Genomic DNA, 24,720 nt, shown 5'->3' with positions numbered 1-24,720 from the left:
TAAACGTTAAAAAAATTAAAAAAAAAAAGAAAAAGAAAAGATGCTCAACATCACTCATCTTCAGAGAAATACAAATCCAAACCACAATAAGATACCACCTCACGCCTGTCAGAATGGCCAAAATTAACAACACAGGAAATAACAGATGTTGGCGAGGATGCAGAGAGAGGAGAACCCTCTTAAACTGTTGGTGGGAATGAAAACTGGTGCAGCCACTCTGGAAAATAGTATGGAGCTTCCTCAAAAAGTTAAAAATAGAACTACCCTTTGATCCAGCAATAAGACCACTAGGTATTTGCCCAAAGGATACAAAAATACTGATTTGAAGGGGCATGCACCCTGATGTTTATAGCAGCATTATCAACAATAGCCAAATTATGGAAAAAGCCCAAATGTCCACTAACTGATGAACTGATAAAGAAGATGTGGTAATATATATGCAATGGAATATTAGCCACCAAAAAGAATGATATCTTGGGGCACTGGGGTGGCTCAGTCGGTTGAACATCCGACTTGGGCTCAGGTCATGATCTCACAGCTCGTGAGTTCGAGCCCTGCATCAGGCTCTGTGCTGATAGCTCGGAGCCTGAGCCTGCTTCGGATTCTGTGTCTCCCTCTCTCTCTGCCCCTAACCCACTCACATTCTGTCTCTGTCTCTCTCAAAAATAAATAAACATTAAAAAAAAAAAAAGAATGATATCTGGCCATTTGCAAGAACATAGATGGAGCTAGAGTAAATTATACTAAGTGAAATAAGTTAGTCAGAGAAAGATAAATATCATATGATTTCACTTATATGTGGAATTTAAGAAAAAAAACAGATGGGGTGCCTGGATGGCTCAGTTGGTTAAGCATCCGACTTCGGCTCAGGTCATGATCTCGTGGTTCGTGGGTTCAAGCTCTGCACTGGGCTCTGTGCTGACAGCTCAGAGCCTGAAGCCCGATTCTGTCTTCCTCTCTTTCTGCCCCTTGCCCACTCACACTCTGTTTTTCTCTCTCAAAAATAAATAAACATTTAAATAAAAAAATTTTAAAGAAACAAAACAGATGAACATAGGAGAAGGAAAGAAAAAAAGAGAGAGAGAGGGAGGCAAACCATAAGAGACTATTAACTATAGAGAACAAACAGGATTGCTGGAGGGGAGGTGGGCAAGGGATGGGCTAAATGGGTAATGGGCATTAAGGAGGATACTTGTGATGAGCACTGGGTGTTATATGTAAATGATGAATCTGTCCCTGAAACCAATATTATACTATAAGTTAACTAACTAGAACTTAAATAAAAACTTGAAACCAAAAAAAAAAAAAAAAAAGGGTAGGGTATATGTCCTTTCCTATCAAATATGGGTGGATCTTTGACTGCTTCATCCAAAAGATATAGCAGAATTGATGCTACCTTAGGTCTAAGGTTACATCATGAAAGGCAGTACAATTTCCACTTTGTGGACTTGGGTACTCATGGTGGAGTCCTGAGCTCCTGAAAGAAGTCCAATTGCCTTAGCCACCATGCTGTAAGGAAGATCAAGCTACGCTGAGAAGCCACATGCAAGGACTCTTCTTGATGCCCCACCCAAGTTCCCCGCCACCATCAGTGTCCACTGAGTAACTGAGAGATTGACAGAACATTTACAAACTCTGGGACCTGAAGGCAGCAAAGTAAGTGTATTAGAGGAATGTCTCCAAATTTGCCCATCGAACACTCATTTTCCAGTTTCCCTCCAAATTTAAGATCACTCTTTAAGCAAGCAATGCAAGAGTCTGAAGCTATATGTTGAGTTATTCTTGTTCTGAATAGTGGCTACATTTGAAACATAGATAGAGAAAACACTGAAAATGCTAGGAAAAGGTCTGTAACATAAAACTGCCTAACCTCAAAGAGACACCATTATTATTTTAGAATATCAGAGAATGAATAGACTTTAATCATTTGAAAGTGGAGATGGTGGTCCCCAAAAGGAATATCCACGTCCTAATCTCTGGAACCCATGAATGTTACCTTATATGGGAAAAAAGGTCTTTGCAGATGTAATTAAGTTAAGGACCTAAAGGGGAAACCATCCTGAATATAGGTGGGACCTACATTCAGTAACAAGTGTCCTTATGAGAGATACACAATAGAGATTTAACAGATAGAAGGGGAGCAGGCAATGTAACCACGGAGGCAGAGAACCAAGTGAGGCAGCCAAATATCAAAGATTGCTTATAGTCACCAGAAGCTGGAAGAGGCAAAAAACAGATTCTCCTTTAGAGCCCCAGAGGGAATGTGGCTCAGCCAACACCCTGATCTCAGACTTCTGCCCCCAGAACTGTGAGAAAATGAATCTCTATTCTTCTAAATCAACCAGTTTGTAGTAATTTGTCACAGCAGCCACAGCAAATTAATACAGTTGGGAAAAAAATATTTCCTAATCAAAATTTTCTGCTTCTATACAAGTGTAAATTTAATAAATGGAATTTTATTCTTTATACTTGTCTCCTTATGCTTCTACCTAGAAGATAGATTTCAGTTCAAAATATCATTTCTCATATAAAAATGTCAAATTGTTATTACTGTTGTTATTTTCCTATATGTTTAATGTTTCCATGCGTGTCTCTTTGATACCATCTAACAGTGATTTTTAGGCTGTATTTATCAGTAATCTAAACAGTACAAAGTGAAGGACTTGATTGAGCATTCTAAATTCTGCTTGGGAGGTGAGGAGTGGAGAGCAGAGCACTAGACAGGAAAGGATAAGGAGGTATATGATTTGTTGGGAAGTGTCTGTAGACATGCTTTTAAAAGGATGTCTCAAATACCAACAGCAGGACATCCTACAAAATGACTTACCAATTATTCCTCAAAACCATGGGGGCCAGCAAAAACCGGGAAAGTATGAGAAATATCATGGCCAAGAGGAGCTTAAGGAGACATGAACACTAAATATAATGCAGTATCCTGGAACAGAAAAACAGTAGGTAATTTAAGGAAATCTGAATAAAGAAATGACTTCAGTTATCATTATTGGCTCATTAATTTCAACAAAAACACTATACAAATATAAGGTGTTAAACAGGCAAAACTGAGTGCGGGATATATGGGCACTCTGTGTCCTATCTTCTCAATTTTCCTGTAAATGTAAAACTGTTCTAAGCACTAATCTATTAAAACACACCATACATACACACACAGCTGTCTCTATCAATATCCATATTTCAAATAAGAAACTAAAGTTGAAGGAAGTGAAACACTTAATACAAATCAGCAAGTCGAGGAAATTTTCTCGACTACTTCCCGGAATGCTAGTGCATGCTGCAAAGAATTATTTAGTAAGTCTTTTCCCCCTTAATTATTGGCGATGTTCTTAAAAAGGAACACCAAAAAAACTCTTCCAGACTTAACAAGAAAGGAAAAGAAAGAAAAGGAAAAGAAAAAAAAACCAAAACAGCTGGTTGTGCTTGCAGTCTAGTTTCCAGGACTAACTGGCGTGCCATCTGCTCGCAGCATAGAGTGGTAACCATGGTTCACGTGCCACACCAGCGTGCGGTGTTAGGAAGTTTGCCCCAAACAAGCCTGGACAACTTAGCTTCCGCGCAGGTTGCTGCGGGGAGGGGGTGGCGGCGGCAGCGTCCAGAGTGTGTATACCGTTTTTCCAAACTCCATCTGCTTTCCCCTCCCCTGGCTGTGCCCGCGGTACCCCAGCGCGGCAAGCCGAAGGGACAGGAGCGGGCCTTTTATGCATAACAAAAGAGCTCCCCTCCTCCTCCCGCCGCCCCCGCGCCGCCCCCACCTTGGCTTTCCCGCGGCCGCCCGGGCCCAAGTCCTCGGCAGGAATTGGCTCCCGGGCCCGAGGTTTCCAGGTACCCGGAAGGGGGAGGGGGCCGAGGCGGTAACAATTGGGCGGGTGAGAGCGAAACGCGCGGCCGGGAGCGCCAAGACTCCGAGGGGCGGCGGGCCCGGGCCGTGCCGCCGAGCGATTGGCCGGGGCCATCCCGGCGGCCGCCGCTGATTGGCTGATTCTCAAATTCGGTCTCAAGGCGCCAGAGGAGGTGTTTTAGCGGGGACTGCGATCCGGGGCTGGAGCGCTGGCGCTGCCCTGACACCGCGGGGTCCCCGCCAGCTCAGGGCGCTCGGAGCGGGGATCTGCGCGCCTCGCTTTCCCCGCCCGATGTCGCCGCCCGCCTGCTGATCTCCTCTCCCCGCTGGTCCCTCGCCGGTGTGGGATCGTGAAAGGTCCCCACAGAGGCAGGAAACCTCCTTCTCAAAGTGGGAGTAAGTAGCGTGCGGCCCTAAGCGCTGCGTGGAGGCGGGAATTGGGGTAAAAGGGGACCCCCCCCTCCCAGGCTGCCAGCCTCCCTGGCTGGTGGGGATCGAGTCATTTCTGCCGCCGGACCAAGAGTGTGTGGGGTGTCCTGGCTCCAGCTCTCCCTCCCGTGAGGCAGTAGAGGGGACTTGTTGTTCCTCACGATCTGGGGGGTTCATTGGAAGAGTTTATCCTTGGGGTCTGCTTGGAGGCCTGGGAAGGGGCTGCGTTAAGAGCTGAGTGCGTTTGGTCTAGCGATCAGGTTTCCCTCCCCCCTGATTCAAAACCCCCTCAAAGCCGAATTCCTCCCAGTTCTTTGCGCCAAAATTAACTGACCTAGGAGACCCTGTGCTTTCTGACAGATTTGCCCTACACTCTTCTGACTTGGTAACTTTGTTTTGTGCTGTTGCTTTTCATAAACGATTACCAGTTTTGTCGATTTTTTGCCTTCTCAGATTTTTAGTAATTATCAAACACACTTTAAGTGTTCGTGTTATTCATGTGCGTTTTAGAGTTGAGGGTGGCTGCACTCCTGGAAATTCCCAGGATGAGTTTAGAGAGGGGAAGTTCATGTTCACGAGCAAGTAATAAATATTTTTGTTGGAGGAGAAAACATCCAATTGTAAAATCATTTTCTAATGTAATTGTGCATTACAGATGGAGGTAAATTGTTTAACATTAAAAGACCTGATCAACCCCAGGCAACCCAGACTAGATTTTGCAATTGAAGATGGGGAAAATGCACAAAAGGTAAGTGCGCTTAAATACCTTATGCTCTAACATATTTAAGATGGTCATTTCTAATTCAGTGAAGTGTTTCGACATGGCACTTGTATTTCTCTTATAAACATAGTAATTAATGTTGACGATCATTATAGAAATATACTTTTTTAAAAATGGAGGCATCCAAACCATTATTGTCGAGTTTCTCACTCACTGTGCAGTAGAAAGAGGCTGTTAGATGTAATGTTGAAACCAATTTATATGAATCGAAAATGTGCTGGACACTGCAACCAAAAATTTATACTTACAGTTGTCAAGAGTGGATTAGCTCATGCTGTGCAGGAATGTTACCCCTTGGGTCCTGGAATATAGACTGTACATTGTAAATACTGGATATTTAAAGTGCTGTGAAGTGTTCTTCATACCAATGAACCCTCTCCTAGCGACTATTCTATTCACCCAAAATTAAGACCTGTGCCACCCATATATAGGGAGATAAAATGACTTAGCCCACTAGCATACTCTGAATATTTTACAGTGCTGCTCCTGGTTCTGTACTGAGCCTTTCTCTCTCTTTCTGCACCCCTTGTGACTTTTAAGACCATGGTTGTGTCTTCAAGACCCATAACGAAGTGGCCATTGTAATGTCTAAACTGTCACCATCCCCACATCGGCACAGCTGCACTCACCAGCTAGTGCCCTACGGAAAAGGTGTAATAGCTTGTTAGTGAATGTCTAAGCATTTTTAGGCAGAAGCCAAATATATAACAGAAACTTTGAATACAAATCTGAGCATAGCAACTTACTTGGGCATTGCACTTCTCTAGGCTCCTTGTCTTTATTTTTAGACTTGCCATCAACAATGAAACTGTCTGGTTGCAAAGCACCTCTTATGTGGACCTTTGAAAAATACTTGACAACCATTAATTTTGGATAGGTGTGCAACTGTATGTTTTGTAGTGTTGTTTTTTTTTTTTTTCCTAGCCTTCAAATTTTTTTTGTTAGGAAAAGAAGGATACCAAAACATTGTTGTTTTCAAGAGGACTTTCTAAAAATGAACCTAAGCCATATGAGGATGGAAATGCCCAGACTTTAAAATGTATATTGAGAGTTTTGGCTTTGGGATTTTCAGAGCAAAACTTTTTGTTTTCCTTTATAATTTGGATGGAATAGCTTTGAAGGAATGTGTATGCATTTATATAAAGCCTGAGTTAGCGTCTACTTCTTTCCTTCTGGGTCAGTGATTTTTTTTATCAAGTGCCTTCCACAAGGGCATTCTACTCTGGTTGGTATCAGTGAGTACTGTTTGCAGATGAACTTTCCCATTTTAATAGGTGTGGAGAATAACTCAAATGACTCCACAAAGAGGTTGGAAAAGTGGTTAAAATTTTTAAAATGGATTGTATGAGCAGGGATTATTTCACCTCTCAAAGAGAAGGCAAGGAATGAGAATAGTGCTTCTGCCCAGAGCCTAGGTGGAGCTTTCGTCTCCTTTTCACATTGCTGTGTAGTAAACGAAGGAGGATTTCTAGGGATGGCGAGAACGTGGGATTTGCAGTAACAGAGATCTGGGTTTGATTTCCTGCTCTGCCATTTATTAGCTCCATAACCTTGAACTAATATATTTATTCAGTCACTCAATAAATATTTATATTCCAGGTGCTGAGATACAGTGGTTTAAGTTTCCTAACCTCTCTAAGCTTATTTTTTTCTTCCATAAAATGGAGCTAATAAATAGCACCTCCCTCTTTAGGTGTTTGTAAAGTACCCAGCAACACATACTGTTCACACTGTACTCAGTGACAACGCAAAGATAAACATAGAGGCCGTGAGAGACTTTCTGGGACTCAGATGCAAAACTACCCAACTGTACTATCATTTGCCAAGTGCCATCACAGAAGTGGGAACAAAATGTTTGGCAAAATAACAGAGGAGGAAATACATTCACAGGGAATCCCGGGAGATTTGGGAAGCTTCACAGAGCAGGTAACATCTGGGCTAACCACGCCTCCATGCCTGAGGACGTTCAGCCTACAGAAAAACAGGAGTGAGCAGAACGGACATTGTAGGCAGAGGAAATAATGTGAGGTGCAGGTGTTCTAGAAATGTTCAAGATACTCAGAATGGCCAGAAGCTGATGGTGTTGAATTGTTGCTTGAAAGCCTCTGAGAGATGCCTGGCACAGTGTTTTGTGGGTCAGCTGGCATTTAGAGGATTTCTCTTTCTTGACTTTCTACACATTGGTCAAGAACTAGAAGTACTGTATGATGCATGCATCTTCTTGCTACTTACGGAGGAATTTTTTTTTAAGTGTACAGTTTTCAGTTTCATTACCCACATTTCCTGAGCCCAGTTGTGAGGTAATAAACAAGACTCTCCTCTTAAATTGTGTACAGAGCATTTGGGGAGGACAAAAGAAGAAAATGGATGGGTTGGCATGCAGGGGTGAGCAATAAGGATTGAGCTACCGGGGTGCTTTGTGAAGGAGATAAACCTGAACAAGGGCTTGAAGGGATGAATGTTAAGACTTAGGCAAGTGGAGAGGGAGGCAACTGGTAAGAAGTAGCAATGAGCAGATACATTTGGGGACAGTGCCCAGACTTAGTGGGCACAAGTTTTCTTTGAAGGTCATTCATCATTTTTAGGAGTGATTGAGAGAGAAGGGAAGGTCAGTTTGAGCTATGTATCTGTACCTGTGTGATTACAGGTAGATAAATGTGTGCAGGAGGCACTGGTTGCCTGACTTTGGAATTCATGAAAGGTCCTAGCCAGATACAAACTTGGGAACTGTCAACATTCAGGTTGGTTTTAAAGCCCTGTACATGAGGATGAGTGAACTGTCCCAGAGAGAGCGAACAGAGAGGAGTGGAGAGCTGAGGTTCTAAGAGTAGAAAACGAGGAACCAACGAAGGAGACTGAGAAGTAGGGAGAGAACCAAGAGAAAAAATGTGCTGTTTCCAAAGGGCTGCATGTTTCATAGAGCAAAGAATAGTCAACAGTCTCAACCTGTACAGTGAGGTCAAATGAGGTGTTTTACTGTTGATTTGGCAAGTGAGAGGCGACCTAGATGAGACCAGTGGGAACCCCTGAGAGACGGGCAGAGGAAAGCCCTTGGTGTGGATTACTCATTCTAGAAAGTGTGCTCTGAAGAGAAGGAGAGTTTGTTAGTCAAAAGCTAGAAAGAGACGCTTCCTAACATGTCATCTTTGCAGTGAGCCTTAAACCATAGGTCGAGTTTCAAGGGGCAAAGCTTCACCAATAGCATTAAAGACAAAGTAACGGTGCAGGGCAGGTTTGAAGAAAAGCAAGTGCACTGTTTGGGCACAAGGTAGAATAATGCATGAGATAGAACTGGAAAAGCAGTTGGCAAAATATTGCCAAGGGCCCCAACAAGGCTGATATCTGCACATATTATTTGAGGTAACGTGATCAAAGCTATATCTGAGACCCAAGCAAGACGGGAACCAAGATCTTATTACACAGCTTTTCTATGGCGGCATACAGCAGAGTCGAAGTACTGGTATAATTCATAACAAATATTTGTATAGCACTCAGGTGACAAACTGCCTTCACCTTCATTATCTGAGCCCATCCTCACAGCACCTCTATGGCAGGTAAGCGAGGCTATGTTGTGTCCATTTGCATATGAGAATTGGAGAGCCTGTTTCAGGGTTACATTTCTCCAGTTCCTCTCTAATCGAAGAAGCTACTTCCAGGGTGTTGCACTTAGATTTACCGACAGGCAGATCGGACACGGAGGTAACGTGCTGGAGGCTTGTTAGGGGTGCTCTGGGGAGCCACGTCTGTGGGTAGGAAGGGAAGGCAGCAGAACTAGACAGGGAGAAGCGGATCTAAGACAGTCTCAGGGGAAGTCTGGAGTTTACCCAACTAGGAGTTCTAGAATGACCCCTCAGAGTCATCCTGAGTGGGGGCAAGCCTGGCTAGGCTTTTACATGTCAGCGCTACCTCTATTGGCATCTAGGACAGTCCGGGTCTCCCTGGGAAGTTATGATTCTGGAGGACTCCGCCCTCTCAGACTGGTGAAGGGCTTCTAGCATCAGGGGAAATGAGTCATTCATTCCTGAAGAGATCTCAGCACATCCCTGTGTCCACCACACAGCTGGGGAGCCTGGTTGGAAAGTTGTAGAGATAGATTCTTTAGTTGGAACCCCTTATTTTATTGATAAGGAAACTTGGGCCTAGACAGAACAATTTGTCCAGTATCAAAAAGACCCAGAGCGGAGACAAAAACCAGGTTTCCAGTCTCATTCTAACTTCCTTTCCACTTATACAGTGTTAGGACTACAGGCTAGACAGACAGATGAAGCAATTGACTTTAGGTTACAGTTGACTTTCTGCCCATCTGAGATCTCAGCATAAAAATTTGCTTGGCATTCTTTTTTCTCTTGATGTAGAGGTGTGTACAGTCATAACCTCGCAGGTAACCTAATTCCCCTCCAACTTTACGTATTAAACTGTAGTAAAAATATATCAAAGTGTTGAAGGAAATAATCCATCTAAATAGTTCCTCCATAGGGCAAAAGTAGGAGCTCATTACTCCTTTGAGAATAGGTAGGTCTGCTAGAGGGAGCACAGAAGGAGTGTGCATCTCTGTAACCTCAGTGAGGCTGGCCCACACCCTCTATCACAGGGATACTTTTTGGAAAATGAGATAATCAAGGCACAGTGTTCTGTCAGCACCCATAAGGGGCAAGGCACTGTGCCAAAAAAACTATGAGGAATGAGCCATATGGAACTTGATTCCTGACCTCCAGAAGTGCACAGTCACATTAATGAGTCAAGACACGCACCTAGGAAGTTAAATAGCAATATGACGCATTGTGTTGTATTAGCTCTGAGTGCCAGAATGGACGGTAACAAAGAATGGGAAAGAGGGGAACAGGTAACAGCTAGGTTTTACTGAGGGCTCACTATATGCCAGGAACTACTCTAATAACCCTTGAGGTTGGTATTTTTATGGACTTCATTTTCAGTTGAGAGAATTAGAATATAGTGAGACAAGCAGCTTGCCCACGCTGATAAGCAGCAGAGACAGGTAAGCTGGCCCAAGAGCCTGCGTGCATAACTGCTTCCCCATACTGCCTCTCCATAGTGCCAGTGGGGATCAGTGGCCTGCTCAGTACCTTTTGTTGATCCAACAAAAGTTTGCACCCACGATAAGCTCACTTCTAGATGCAAGATTTCAGAAACTTCTGCTGTCAGCTGTTTCTTGCATACCAGTAACTTTTATACTGAATGAAGGTTGTATGTGACCTTCAAGTTATTTAACCTCTCTGTGCCTCAGTTTCTTCATCTGTAGACTGGAAAAATAATAGTACCTAGATCACAGGATTGGATGAGGTGTTAATATATGTAAAGTACATAAAACGGGGTGTGGTCCATAGTAAACACTTAATACTTTCCCCTCAGAATTCCCTTGTAGAAGACTTCATCAGAACTGCACATTAGTACGGATGTGTTAAGAGATATGGGTAGATGCAGTGCTCCAGGCTGGCTGTTTCTGCTGCGTGGTGGGAAACCATCCCCCCCATCCCATTCCCTCCTCTCCCCCCACCCCAGTGACACCGGGGCAAAACCTCACCATGGCCAGCCAGCAGCTTTTGCTGATCCAAGGAACAAGAGATGCCGCCCCCGCCCCCCAACACAGACTCCAGGGGCTCCCAATCTTCTTTTCCTCTCTTCATATGTTGCTCATTGGTGGGAAAGCACCTTTCTTAAAGGACTGCTTAGCGGAAATCCAAGCACACAGTAGCTACAGAATGCTACATATATAGGAAAAGCATATATATATGGAATATATATATATATTTTCCTATAGGAAAAGCATATATAGGATGCTACATATATAGGAAAAGCTGTAGGACAAACCTTTAGCTCATCCACCTTCATCATTATGTAAAATGCAATTGCTTGGAGGTGAATTCTGCTACAGAAAGAACAGAATCTTTCCATTTTTGAATGATGAGTCCTTATTTTAGGGGAAAGAAACTTGTTTTCATTACTTGGTATTTCCAAATGTGGCTTCCATTCACTTAGTCCTTTTTCAAAGTGGACTAAGGGACATAATGGACCCATCACTGCTCTTTTCTTATAATTACCTAAGGCGGTCTACTCAAAGTGTGATCTGGGGACAGGTGCTAGCCCACAAACTATTGCTAAACCGTAAAAAATTAAGACCAGAATTTGAAAGGCAGGCACTTAGAAAGCTCTGTAACAATTTGATCTTGCCCCCCTGTGGCATCTAAGCCCATGATCAGTGGTCTCTTCCTAGTGAACAGGCTGTAGGTTGTTTGAGTGACAAACTCACATGGAGAGTTACAGGTGGTGGAAAATGCATATAAGTCCTGTGAAGTGAAACTACATATCAGTATGTGGGAGTTTGGAAATAAAAAACCCTGGCCCTTCACCATGGATAGTTTGAGAAGTACTGCTCTAAGGGAATAACAGCCCTTCCATGTTGGTTTGAAATGTGGCATTTTGTTGGATACTTTTCCATTGGTTGGTCCTGCTACAAATTTCTAAATTAGCACCAGTGAACACTGAACTACAAAAGCATAACTGTACTGCACTAGTTAGTGCAAACTCGTAAATGGAGAAGCAGTATGGACTCAGCCCACATTTGCCCTTATTATCATCCCCAACAATTACAAGCATCTACCAGGGGTACATACCCTCAACTTATTTCCCAGAGCTGCCATGAGAAGTGTATTTAAAAGCAGTAGATGATAATCATGTTCTCACTGAACCACTGTTGGATTCCATGAATCCTTCAGTCTATTTTCATTAGTCCTAGCCTGGTATTTTTCAGCGGTGAATATATGGTCTCTTTGTATTTTCATGTCTCGGTGAATCATGGGAACAAAATGCTCTTAGCTTATACCTGCCCTTTCTCTTTCTTACTAAAAGGTCTCTTTTTTTAAAATAGGAAAATATATTTGTTGATCTCTCAAGGATGGCCCCGAAGACTCCAATAAAAAATGAACCAATTGATTTATCAAAGCAAAAAATTTTCACTCCAGAAAGAAACCCCATTACTCCAGTTAAGCTTGTTGACAGACAGCAGGCAGAACCATGGACGCCCACAGCTAACCTGAAGATGCTCATTAGTGCTGCCAGCCCTGACATAAGAGACCGGGAGAAGAAAAAGGGACTGTTCAGACCCATTGAAAACAAGGATGATGCCTTTACAGACTCTCTGCAGGTAAATAGGCTGTGTGTCTCAGGCTTTATAGAAAAAAAGTTTGGACTTTTTTTAATGCTGCTGTGAATTATAATTTTTCTCTGATTTTGAGGGTAGCAGTTTATTTTAGACTTTGGAAATTTCATTATTTTTATATATGTTGAAGTCTTTGGTTTGGGGCCTTAAAGGTAAATCATCTTTAAATTATCTGTCCCATGGAGAACCAGAGCTATTGAATAAGCAGCATATCCATACTTTAAAGAAAAAAAAAAAATCAATGGTCAATAATTTTCACTCTCCCATTAAACCTTTTCCCAGGCTTGCTAAGAAAAGTTACAGATTTGAATGTTATTTCTCTTCTATTTTTCCTCCTTTTGGTAGACTTTTTATGCTATAAAAATTACCAAAATGAAGAAATTGAAAAAGAAGAGAAAAAGATATCCTGAATTACAACATGAAATTAATAGAACAAAATGAAGTGAATCTGGTATACTTCATTGCAGTGACAGAGCTAACTAATAGATTTTTCCATGTAACTAAATACAAATCAGACCATACTTTGAGAACCACCGCTCCAGAGAAACTCCTGTGTGTATACACCAAGAGACACGAACAAGAATATCATAGCAGCACAGTTCCTGTTAGTGCACACTGGAAACAACACACATGGCTATGAGTAGGAGAATGGATAACTAAATTGTGGTATATTCATACAGTGGAATATCAAACAGCAGTGACAATGAGAGAAAATCATAGCTACATGCAAGAACGTGGATGAATCATAAAGACGTATGTTGATTGAAAAGAGCAAGTTTCAGAAGACTATCTACTAGTTTCAATTTTACAAACACTGAAAACCCAAACCAAACAAAACCTAAGCAATATTTTATATAGGAATATATCCATATGTGATAGGATTATTTGAAAATGGCCATGAAATGATACATGCAAATTTAGGAGAAAGGTTACTCTGTGGGGTAGGCAGATGTAAATTAATAGTATTGTTCTGGTTTGGGGCATTAAAGATATTATGTACATGGTAAGTATATTTTATATGACCAAATATTCTATCAAAAGGTAGTAAAAAATCAATTTAAAGAAGATATTCCTCAGTAATTTTTAGGAATATGAAAGGATTCTATGACCAAAAAATTTGAGAACTACTGTTCTAGGGTACGCATCTAGTAGTGAAATGATTAGGTCATTGGATATGCAAATATGCACAAAGTAATTGCTTTCCCAAGTGCTGTTCTCATCCACCAATAATGTACGAACATTTATTGATTCACTTCTCTGACACTTGACACTGTGAAATTTATTAATTTCTGCCGATCGAATGGGTGTACAATTGTGTATTATTGTGATATTCACTTGCTTTTCCTTGGTTACTCATGAGGCTCAGCCTCTTTCGACATATTTACTGGCCACCATGTTGTTTTTTCCCTTTTCTGTGAAGTGTTTGTGCATGTTCTTTGCTGATGTTTATTATTCATTTTTCCATACTGGTTTGTAGGAGTTTATTGTATGTTCTTGAAATACCTTTATCAGTTCTGTGTGTTACATTTCAACTTACTGCTTGTGTTTTTTCATGTTGTATATTATAATCAATTGTTCCTGCACTATTTATTCAGTCCCTCCTGCTCTCCCAAGTGGTCATTGCTATCTCTGTGGTATGTCAAAGTTCTTTTCATGTATGTATATGTTTCTTGGCTCTCTTCTGTTCCATTGGCCAATTAATGCATACCTACACCAATACCATATGGTAATAAGCCTTGATATCAGGTAAAGCAAGACTCTCATTTTTGCTTCAGAGTGTGTGGGCTATTCTTTGCCTTTTGTTCCTCCATATATACTTTAGATTGGATTTTTTTAATGTTTATTTTGAGAGAGAGTGTGTGCATGCACATACACGAGTGGAGGAGGGGCAGGCAGAGAGAGAGGGAGAGAGAGAATCCTACGCACACTCCATGCTCAGTACGGAGCCCAATGCAGGGCTCGATCTCACAAACCATGAGATCATGACCTGAGCTGAAGTCGGACCCTTAACCGACTGAGCCACCCAGGCGCCCCACAGCTGATTTTTTAAATCTCTTTTTAAATCTGCCTTTATAGCTACTTTGTTAAATTCACTTATTATTTTAAATAATTTGAGATACTTTTGAGTTTTTTATATAAACAATCATCTTCTGCAAAGTGAAAGTTTTGCTTCTTCTTTTCTAATCCCTGTGCCTCAGTTTCTTTTTCTTGTCCTCAGGCACTGGCTAGGATCTTCAATATGATATAGAAGAGAAACAGTAATAATGGGCATCCTTATCATTTTCCAGATTTTAAGGGAATACTTCCAAGATTTTTCCATTAAGACATGTGTTTGCAGTTGGGTTTTTATGGGTACACTTTATTAAAGAAATTCTCCATTTCTGGTTTTCTAAGAGCATTTTTAAAAATCATGAATGGGTGTTAAATTTATCAAATGCTTTTTTCTGAAGCCCATTGAGATAATCATACCACTTTCTTCCTTGAATCAGTTCGTTGAAAAGCCTTTTTTACTGGGGCGCCTGGGTGGCTCAGTCAGTTGAGCGTCCCGACTTCAGCTCGGGTCATGATCTCATGGTCCATGAGTTCGAGCCCCTTGTCGGGCTCTGTACTGACAGCTCAGGGCCTGAAGCCTGTTTCAGATTCTGTGTCTCCCCCTCTCTCTCTGCCCCTCCCCTGCTCATGCTCTGTCTCTCTCTGTCTCAAAAAAAATAAATAAATAAAAACATTAAAAAAATAATAAAAAAGAAAAGTCTTTTACTTTTGCGGCTTGAACTGAGCCTTTCTCAAATGTGGGTTGCTGAGACAAGGATACCACGTTAGTATCCTTACAAAAAGAATAAAGAGGAGTAAGACTTAGCTGCCCTTGTTCAGTTCCTTGAACCTTGGTCAGTTGTAAAAAATAAAACACATTGGTGACGCAATGCAGGCCAGTGAATCTCAGAATTTTATGTCAATAGGAATTACCCAGGACCTAAATTCTGATACATCAGGTCTTGGATGGGGCAAGCTCCCGGTGATGCCGATCTATAGGTCTAGTGAGCACATTCATAGCAAGGGTGTAGCAAGCTGTAAATGACTATTTTTCATTTTTTAAGCTTTTAACCAATAGACTCACCCTCAAGTTTCAAAGGAGGAAAAAATCAGTCCAAAGAAAACAACCAATAAAATGTTAAGAAAACTGGATTAGGTAATGAATATATTTTAACCAGAATCTAGAATGCTGTGGACTGGGATGTCCCCCCAGGTTTGCCAATAACTCATTAGTCCATGCATTTCTTCTGCATTTTTCATGCAATTTCTCCACATGCAATTTCGGTGACATCTCTCCTCTCCCTTTTGTCTGCCCTTTGCAGCTTGATGTTGTTGGGGACAGTGCTGTGGATGAATTTGAAAAGCAGAGGCCAAGCAGAAAACAGAAAAGTCTAGGACTCCTGTGCCAGAAGTTTCTAGCTCGCTATCCAAGTTACCCCTTGTCAACCGAGAAAACAACCATCTCCCTGGATGAAGTTGCTGTCAGTCTTGGTATGTATCATCAGATTACCTGGAGGCCCGTCTCCAGTCACAGTGGGAAACTGGTTTCCTCGGGCAGGCCAAAGTCTTCAGATAGCTTCTCATTAAGTAAAGACTGGGCTCCCGAAGGATGAGGACAGAGGAGCAGGTAGCGCTTCCTTCTGTCATCTAATTTCTCATCCTCATGCAGAGGATTTCAGGGAGTCTTCTAGGCCTGAGGGTCAAACAAAAATTTGTGTTTTTTTTAACCTCGTAAAATATTTGTATAAAAGACACGTTAAAAACATATCACTTGTAATTTCATATTATTGCAGACAGACAAAACACATTTTAAAATAGCTTGCTGTTTATTTTTAAAAATGCTTCTAAGATTTCAGACCTGGTATTACTTCTGTTATCAAATAGGATTTGAGAGCAAGAGCGTTATGTTTGAAGCCATACAGTGTGATACAGCGAGCCTGTCAAGCTGGAGGAAGCACATCCGGACATAACTCAAACAGCTAACCTTCTAACAAAGAGGAGTACATGTGTTCACATGGCATGGGTGTGTGTAATGTGCAGTGGGGTATGGGCTGTAAATATGAAGACAGCTGCGTCAGAGTAGAGACCCCTAGTGGGCATGGGTTGCAGTTGGTCCCAGGATAAACATGTTGACAATCTTAACTAAGCAGAAATCACAGTGATTTGAAGGTATAGGGTGTCCCCTTAAAAAATAAGGTTTTACACACAGAAGAAAAAAAATCAACTAAACAGGCTTTATAATAGATTATATTTTTAATTTGTTTATTCTCTTTCTTCCCCTAGCCCTGACAAATGTGCCCCAGTAGATGACTGGCCATCTGAATTATTCAAACTGATGGCTAAAACTGTTTTAGTTGCTAGAAACTGAGATAATGAGGCAGTGAATGTGATGGAAGGACCATGGGCTGGGCTTTGGATCAGATGGAGCTCTCCAATTTATAGGCTGTGAGAGTTTTTAAAAAGTTACTTAACCTGTTCCTGTCTGAAACACAAGGATCATAGCACCTACCTTGCAGAAACTTAGCAAAGTTTGGGGAGAATGTCAGCAACATGCCTCACTCAGGGCTGGGCATGGGTAACTCCTACTGTTATGTGGAACACTTTCTACTCAGCTCTTACTAGATCTCTCTCTGCCCTCCCCAAGCTATCCTGTCACCCTCTGGGAAAGGAAGTACAGTGCCTGGTTGGGGAGCCCAGAAGTAAAATACAGTATTTGGAGTCAGTGCCAATGAAACAAGAAAGGGAAAGTGACCCAGCGGATGAAGACTTAGGGTACACCCATTTGAGGCACAGGCCTAGAAACTAATCTTACACAGGATGAGGGTAAAACAGTAGCATACAGTGTCCTTACTGAGGTTCATGAAACCAGCTTCCTCCATATACCCAACTTCCATCCACGGACCTTGCACTAATGTCAGTGCAGAAGACAAAAGATTAGACAAAAACATCAGACAAGCTCCATCTCGGACTAAGGGAAGCATGGTAATAACTGATAAATCCGTGGGGGCGTACATAATGCCACGGCTAGGATTAACAGGATTACGCTGATACAAAAGGAAAAGGCTGGATGCTAGGAAAAACCTTCCTGACGGAGCAAGCCCCAGAGTAACCTGAAGGTCTCAAGACCTGTGAAATGGAACTTTTTAGTGCACGAGCCAGTAGACAGATAAACCCAGTCCAGATTGAAAGGCAGCTGCCACAGTGGCTTTTACCAATACCGCCTATTAAACACCCATTGTGCATATTAAACACTCATCTTACCTCCAAGCGGTCAGAATCTTCCTTTATTTTCCCTTCTTAGGATGTCTACTCACTAGATGGAGATTTAACAATTTGTATCTAATACAGAATCACAAAACAGCCCAGCATATGGCTGGCCCTGGGGTGTCTCAGTTGCGTTCACATGACATTTCTAATGGGAAGGTTTATGGAATGTTACACTCTAAACAAGATGTGTTAATATATGAAAACAGACTGGAATAAAAAAAAAAAAACAGGCAGATCTGGACAAGGGGCTGTTGACTGCCCCTGCCAGCACCTTCCAGCAGGCATCTGGCACCGAAGTCTGAGCTTCTGAGGATGAAGAGCCTTTCAGGGTCATGAGCCGAAATGTTCTGATGAACTGTGAAATGCCTCTTCCTGCAGATAATAGAACTTCGTTTCACCTCCAAAGTTTTCATCAGAATTTGATCAATTTCTTGTGTTAAATCTTTGAAGGGCCAGAAGCTACATTCACTAAGCCTGCTCTGATTATATAACGGCTCCTGGCAAGTGAACAGAAAGAGGACATCTTTGTAGCTGGACCAGTTTTCTGGGAGATGCCCGGAGGCTTTTATTATGGGTTCTCGGATGAGAGTAAAGGAGCCAGTGGGTTCCAAAAGCCTAAGGGCCTGTTGCTCAGCAGGATGAGTCACAGGAAAGTTTTAAAATCTGTTTATACTGTGACTTCTCATGCTAGCAGGGATTTTAGGTATTTCCAGTGCTGTGCAGAAAGTATTTACAAAATAATACATAACAGTAGATAAAAATTGATACCCTATTGGAGACCCGTTACATTTATGGTCACATTTAATCCTCATCATCTAATGAGATAAATACTAAGGCATAGAAAGATTACCCAGGTAGTAAGGGATTGAGCAGGGATTCAAATCCAGGCAGTCTGACCTCAAAGTCCCCACACTTAACTCCTGTAAATATTTTTGGTAAATGTGGTAGACAGCCCTGTAACTCTAGCTATTTTGAGAGTGTTGGGAAAGTGGGTAGAGACTTGAAGAACTTCATGGTCAGCCAGTATTGTGCATAAAGAGTGTCTGTGCTTTACCCCTGGACTGTTTAGCCCAAACGGCTGTGAATGGGAGCACGGGGACAGTTACCACCGGCCAAGCTATGAGCAAAAGGAGCCTCGTATGTTGTTCAGCCCTGGCTGTAGCTTCCTCCAGCAGCTTGAGAAGGGTGCCCAAGCTGTAGACTCCTAAGTTTCCAACGCAAAATAGGAAACAAAATATTTGCCATCTGTTTTCCTTCCTGGGCCATTAAGAAAGTTAACAACGATAATTATTCCACATCATTCAAACTCCAGGAAAGGATACGATTGTCCAAATGAGGTGTCACGCGTTGGACACAGTTTATTTTACAGTCTGCATAATTAGGAGTAGAAGTCAAAATCAACCAAACAGCATTCATCAGGTGTCCATTAGACATACTGGTACACGTGTTGCTCAATCCCATCTGTTTTAACGTGCTGAGGTGTTCACGTGGTTTACCTAACGGGTCTAAAGAAGAGACATACTAGTGTTGACGTAATAGAGATGCGACTATCCTCCATCTCTGGGTGGATGTTTTTTACCCTCGCTCTTTTAAGGGTTGGATCCCAAGAACATCCTTACAGGTTCGGTTTGTGGAGCATCCGCCCTTGCTGCGCATTGCCCTGGGCAGCATGTAGAGTAGCTTACAGACATGGTCCAGGCCCTCAAGGAATTTTTACTCAAAAATGTTTGCCTGCATGATTGTCGACTTCTGTTTTTCAAACAGGCGTTGAAAGGAGACGTATCTATGACATTGTAAATGTGCTGGAATCACTGCATCTGGTCAGCCGGGTGGCCAAGAATCAGTATGGCTGGCATGGACGGCACAGCCTGCCAAAAACCCTGAGGAGCCTCCAGAGACTGGGAGAGGAGCAGAAATATGAGGAGCAGATGGCACATCTCCAACAGAAAGAGCTAGAGCTGATGGATTATAAACTTGGAGAACGTAAAAAAGATGGCTGCCCAGATTCTCAAGATCAACAGTTACTGGATTTCTCTGAACCCGACTACCCCTCTTGTGAGTGCACCATAAAACCACACGAGTGATGGTTCCTTCCACAGAGATTCACTGCTAAGGCGGGAAGTGCCAGATCGACAGCCCTGGAGGGAGATGTCCTCCTGTTCTACCTACTGAAGAAAGGGGGACAGATGGCTCCCCCACTGGGCTTCCCACTCGACCTCACTTCAAGCCTATCTGGTGGCAGTTCACTTGGTACTTGGTGTGTTTGGACCACAGATCGCTAACGGCGCTCCCATTTCTGATTGACAGCCCCATGCTGATTTCTGTTTGTGAGCCTTTAAGGAAATTTCACTTGGAAAGAAGTTATCTTTTCACAGAATTCAGTTTTTTAAATTCTATTTAGGGTAGATTACTTAGGAACAAACCCCGTTAGGAGAACACGTTGGTAAGAAAGATAGATAACCCCTGCTGTCATTTGATACAGAATTTTTTTTTTATTTATATCTACATTATTCTTCCCCTCCCAGCTCCTTTTGAGCCTCTTCCTGTTTTGACCACTGATCTTCATCATTCTTACCTTAAATCCCATTGCTAAGATGATAAAGTACAAGTATCACTCAACATTTCCCTTGCATATATAATAGGGATGGAAATGTGGGCCTGGTTTTCATTAGATTTACTGCCTCGTGCCTTTTAGCTCCACCCCATGAGCCAGTTCTTATACTAGTAACCAGAGGAGACAGCCATCTGTCAGGGATGGTTTGCCTGCCATATACAGCAACAGACATCTAATCAGTGTCTCTTACTCATTTACAGCTTAGTTCTTCACTTATTTCTGAAAAGCAATGGAAGAGGCGAGCGCCTACTGTGTTTAAGATATATTCTAGATATTGTGGGCACAGAGAAAAACAGAGTTCTTGCCTTTGAGGGAACAGCTGATGTTCTGAAAACAGTCTGTGAAGTCTACCCTTCCTTTTATCCTTCTGCATTCATCTTTTCAAAAAGTTGCTCCAGGAAAACTACCTCATGGATTTATTCTATGAAGTAGGAGTGTACAGCATTAAGAGTGGTTTCAGATATGCATTTCAGAGTTTATGCCTCCTGTAGAGTCATTTTCCAAGCCATAAGAAAACCCATCTCATTTCTTGAGGCGCCTGGCTGGCTCAGTCAGTAGAACATGCAACTCTTGATCTCAGGGTCATGAGTTCGAGTCCCACATTGGGTGTAGAGGTTACTTAAAAAAAAAAAAAAAAAAAAAAAAGACAAAAATCCATCTCATTTGTTTACAAGCCATCTTTTTGTGCTGTGTGTCCAGTAAGCTTCTGCCTGTAACAAGACTGATCTTTCCATCTGCTGGTAGAGTTAGTAGTTCTGGCAAACTCTAAGTACCATCTTTCATGTGGTAAATTATATGTTTTGATGCTTTCATTTCATTCCCTTTGTAGCATCTGCAAACAGTAGAAAAGACAAGTCTCTGAGAATTATGAGCCAGAAGTTTGTCATGCTATTCCTCGTCTCCAAAACCAAGATTGTTACTCTTGATGTGGCTGCCAAAATACTGATAGAAGAAAGCCAGGATACCCCAGACCATAGTAAATTTAAAAGTAAGCATCTTCACCTAAATCCACTTATAAGTACAAAAAGGGTGTCATATCATATATTGATATTTTCTGCCTGTGAGATTGAAGAAGAAATTGTTTTTGAGAAGTGCAGTCCTTCCTGCACTCACAAAGATTCTTGGGGCTGTGAGAGGTAAGTTAGTAAGTTAGTAAATACTACAATTCCCATTAAAGTTCTGTCCGATGCCTTTTCCTCGGCAGTTAGGATGGATGGTGGAAGCAGAATGCCATCCATCCCACAAATGCAGGTCAGGGAGGGTGTAAGATGCTTTGCGTTTCTCTTTAGTATTGCTGCTTCCAAGACAGAATGTCTGAGTTTTCTTTCCCCTTTTTTCCTCACCCCCTGCCTACTCTCCTGATGGGTGGAGATGAAAGTTGTCTGCAGGTAAGAAACAGAGGAATGACCAGGGTAGGGTAGGGGTGGTGGGATGAGGCCGCTGGGCAAGAATAGAGTTTCCGAGATTCGTACCCAGTGCATCTTCCTTTTCTGTCAAGCCTAGGTTGAGCCAAATGCCCTTGGCTGCCAGTAGCCCTTTCAAGGCCTGGGAAGCCATGATCTCAGCTTTCTGCTTTTTCTGTTTCCATTGGAGGTATAGGCACCCTGTGGGAGAAATGAGTAGGTAAAATGCAGCTCTATCAGAATTGGGAAGAAGATTGCATCTGGGGTGAATGTTTGATGTTCCTGGACCATAATCAGAGCTCCTCTGATTGATCTTAGATACAAAGTCAAGTGGGTTTCCTACCTGTAAATTGATTTCTTGAATGGACATTACTTTGTGGGTATTGCCCTGCCTGTCAGATGTCTTACCACCTCTTCTGAATGTCTCCTCTAGTACCTGCATTTTCAAATGTCTCTCCCCCAGCCCTCATAAGACTCAGGGAAGGACCACCCCTCCCCTCCCCCACTAGGTGGCCAGATGCCTGTCTTCAGCACAGCTGAACCTCATGACCTTGAGCCCCAACGGTCTTGTGTGCCCAAGAGCGCAGCCTCATGGGAAGCTCTGGGGAATCCCTGTCATTTTCACAGGCCAGCTGCCTGCTGGAGCTGGTGCCACCACCTCCTGCTGGGAGAAACTCAGAGCGAGCTTTTGACATGCCACACATCAGAATTACATTTACTAAGCTTTTAATTATAGCTCCTTTCCCTCCCTTGGCGTTCTTGAAATCTAGGCGCTCCCTGCAAATCTCGGTGCTCCCTGCTCATTACCAGGTGCCTCTCACAAGGGGTGTGAAGTTGTGGAAAAGGAAAGACACACTGACCTTCCCGTAGTATGTGTCTTCAGATACATCAGATCCATAAATCTCGGGCCATTGCATGACAGAGCCGTTGGCCTCTGCTGCACCCCACTACTTTCTGCTTGAGGTTTATATGGCCGCCCAGAAAAGTGACCTGTCACATAAACTAAAATGTAATGGTGTTACAGACGGTGTGACCATAATTGTGTTTTATATCTTCAAGCAAAGGTACGACGCCTCTATGACATAGCCAATGTTCTGACCAGCTTGGCTCTAATAAAGAAGGTGCATGTAACCGAGGAGCGAGGCCGGAAACCAGCCTTCAAATGGATCGGGCCTGTGGACTTCAGTTCCAGCGGTAAGGTGGCATGGTTTTGCTAGGGACCTATTTTATTTTCAATCCCCAGTTCCTTTTCCAAATCATGCATCTACTACTCAATGAGATTGATCTTCATTTCCCATAACCTGTGTCACATTCAAAATTAGACTAGAGGTATCACTCTTGGAACAAGGAACGTTAGTGTTTAAATGGTGTGTGGGGCCAGCTCCCATATGGTAGGAAGGGAGATCCTGAGAGCTTATAATGTGGGAGTTTCTGTAACTACTAAATTATAACTCATTAGCATGTTTTATTTTATTCCAAAGTTCCTGGAAGTTTGGGATTAAGGATTAAAAATAACACTTCTTATGAACTCTGGTTGTTTCTGCATCAGCAAAATAAAGCATTATTTTTCTTCGAAATCCCAGATAGTGTTAAAATTATATCAATTACTATCACAAAACTAATACGTGATGAGATGGCTTCTAAATATAGTATGGATGTCATGAACACCTTTTTGGTAATTTATTTAACAGGTTACAAGTGTTATAATTTTACTAAACTAGAGCAAAAAAGGGTATTATCTTCTAATTTGACAGGTAATATCTGAGCAATTGGGGACTGGATCCTCCTATACCAACTACTTTACATATAGCTGTGCTGCCTGGAAAAAAGAAGCCATTAAAGTTATTTTTAAATTACCCTTCCAATTTTGGTATTAGTGGCATAAATTCCTGCCACTTAACCCAGGCTTATAAAAGATACAGCTCTCTACCTCACTTACAACACATTATTCACTTAGGATCTAGATGAAACCACTTAAAATCAAGTATAACTAATTCAGGCCAGCCGGCACTTACTGTGTGTGCATTGTGCACATGAAGTTACTGTACTAAATGCCACGAGAGATTGAAAGGCGCGTGTGACGCCATCCCTGCCTGCATGAATTATACACCTTTGCCATTTTGCACACCTCTGCCTTTAGCTTCTAGCCTTTTCACTTGTGAAGCCCTCTTCTTTTCAACCCAAACATATTCTACTCGGCTTTCAAGATCTGGCTTGAATGTCAACTCCTCCGTGAAGTTTTCCCTGATCACCCGGAGCAAAGACTGTCACATCTGAGCTGTTGCGATGTAGTATTGTGCTACTGTGCTCCGTGATGTTGGTGTCATGCCATTGCCCCAGCTCTCTGCATTCATTGGAAGCCCGACGTGGTCGTTTTTGTTTTAATTTTTAACAACCACATTAAGATATAACTCACGTAAGATGTAACTCACATAACTCATCAATTTAAATTGTACAATTCAGTGGCTTTTAGTACAGGGTTGTGCAACCATCACCACAATTACTTGGAAAACACAGTCCATCCCCAAAAGAAACCCTGTCCACATTAGCACTTCCTTCCCACTTCTTCCCAACCTCTCCCTTCCAGCACCAGGAGAAAATTAATATATTTCCATCTCTATAGATTTGCCTATTCTGGAGATTCCCTATAAATGGAATCACACAATATATGGTCTTTTGTGACCAACTTCATTCACTTAGCACAATGTTGTTAGGTCCTTCAGCCTCATAGCATGTATCAGTACTTCCTTGCCTTCTGTTGTGGAATACTATCCCATTGTATAGATGTGCCCCATTTCATTTATTCATTCATCGGTTGACAGAAATTTGGATTTTTTCCATTTTTTGGCAATTATGAATAATACCACTTTGAACATTCACAGAGAAGTTTTGATACGAACGTCTGTTTGCATTTCTCATGGGTATATCTAGGGGTGGACGTGATGGCTCATATGGTAACACTATGCTTAACATTTTAAGGAATGGTCAAACTGTTTTCTAAAGAGGCAGATTCCCGATGAGTTAAAAGCAGACTCAGCCTGTATTCATCCATGATTACCCTATAGTACCCAGATTAGTGCCTTTACTTGCTTTAGTTGATTAATGAGCTTCTATCGAAGGTGTAATTAGCCTACATTTGAAAATTAGAGAACGATTAAGCACGAC

At 42.1% G+C, this 24,720-nt stretch overlaps 1 protein-coding gene across 1 annotated transcript in view; it reads left to right on the top strand.

The window, feature by feature from the left end:
• The first annotated feature begins 4,129 nt into the window (after positions 1 to 4,129).
• E2F7 (E2F transcription factor 7) overlaps positions 4,130 to 24,720 on the top strand; it is a 37,929-nt gene continuing 17,338 nt past the window's right edge. Inside the window, exons 1-7 of the mRNA XM_030323285.1 lie at positions 4,130 to 4,249; positions 4,938 to 5,030; positions 11,950 to 12,225; positions 15,594 to 15,762; positions 19,303 to 19,593; positions 20,982 to 21,140; positions 22,615 to 22,749. Coding sequence (XP_030179145.1) covers positions 4,938 to 5,030; positions 11,950 to 12,225; positions 15,594 to 15,762; positions 19,303 to 19,593; positions 20,982 to 21,140; positions 22,615 to 22,749 — 1,123 coding nt within the window. The 5' untranslated portion in view covers positions 4,130 to 4,249. The remainder of the gene's footprint in view (positions 4,250 to 4,937; positions 5,031 to 11,949; positions 12,226 to 15,593; positions 15,763 to 19,302; positions 19,594 to 20,981; positions 21,141 to 22,614; positions 22,750 to 24,720) is intronic.

This window comes from Lynx canadensis, chromosome B4, assembly GCF_007474595.2.
Source record: "Lynx canadensis isolate LIC74 chromosome B4, mLynCan4.pri.v2, whole genome shotgun sequence".
Taxonomy (NCBI): Eukaryota; Metazoa; Chordata; class Mammalia; order Carnivora; family Felidae; genus Lynx; species Lynx canadensis.
This window is presented reverse-complemented; position numbering and strand designations above follow the sequence as displayed.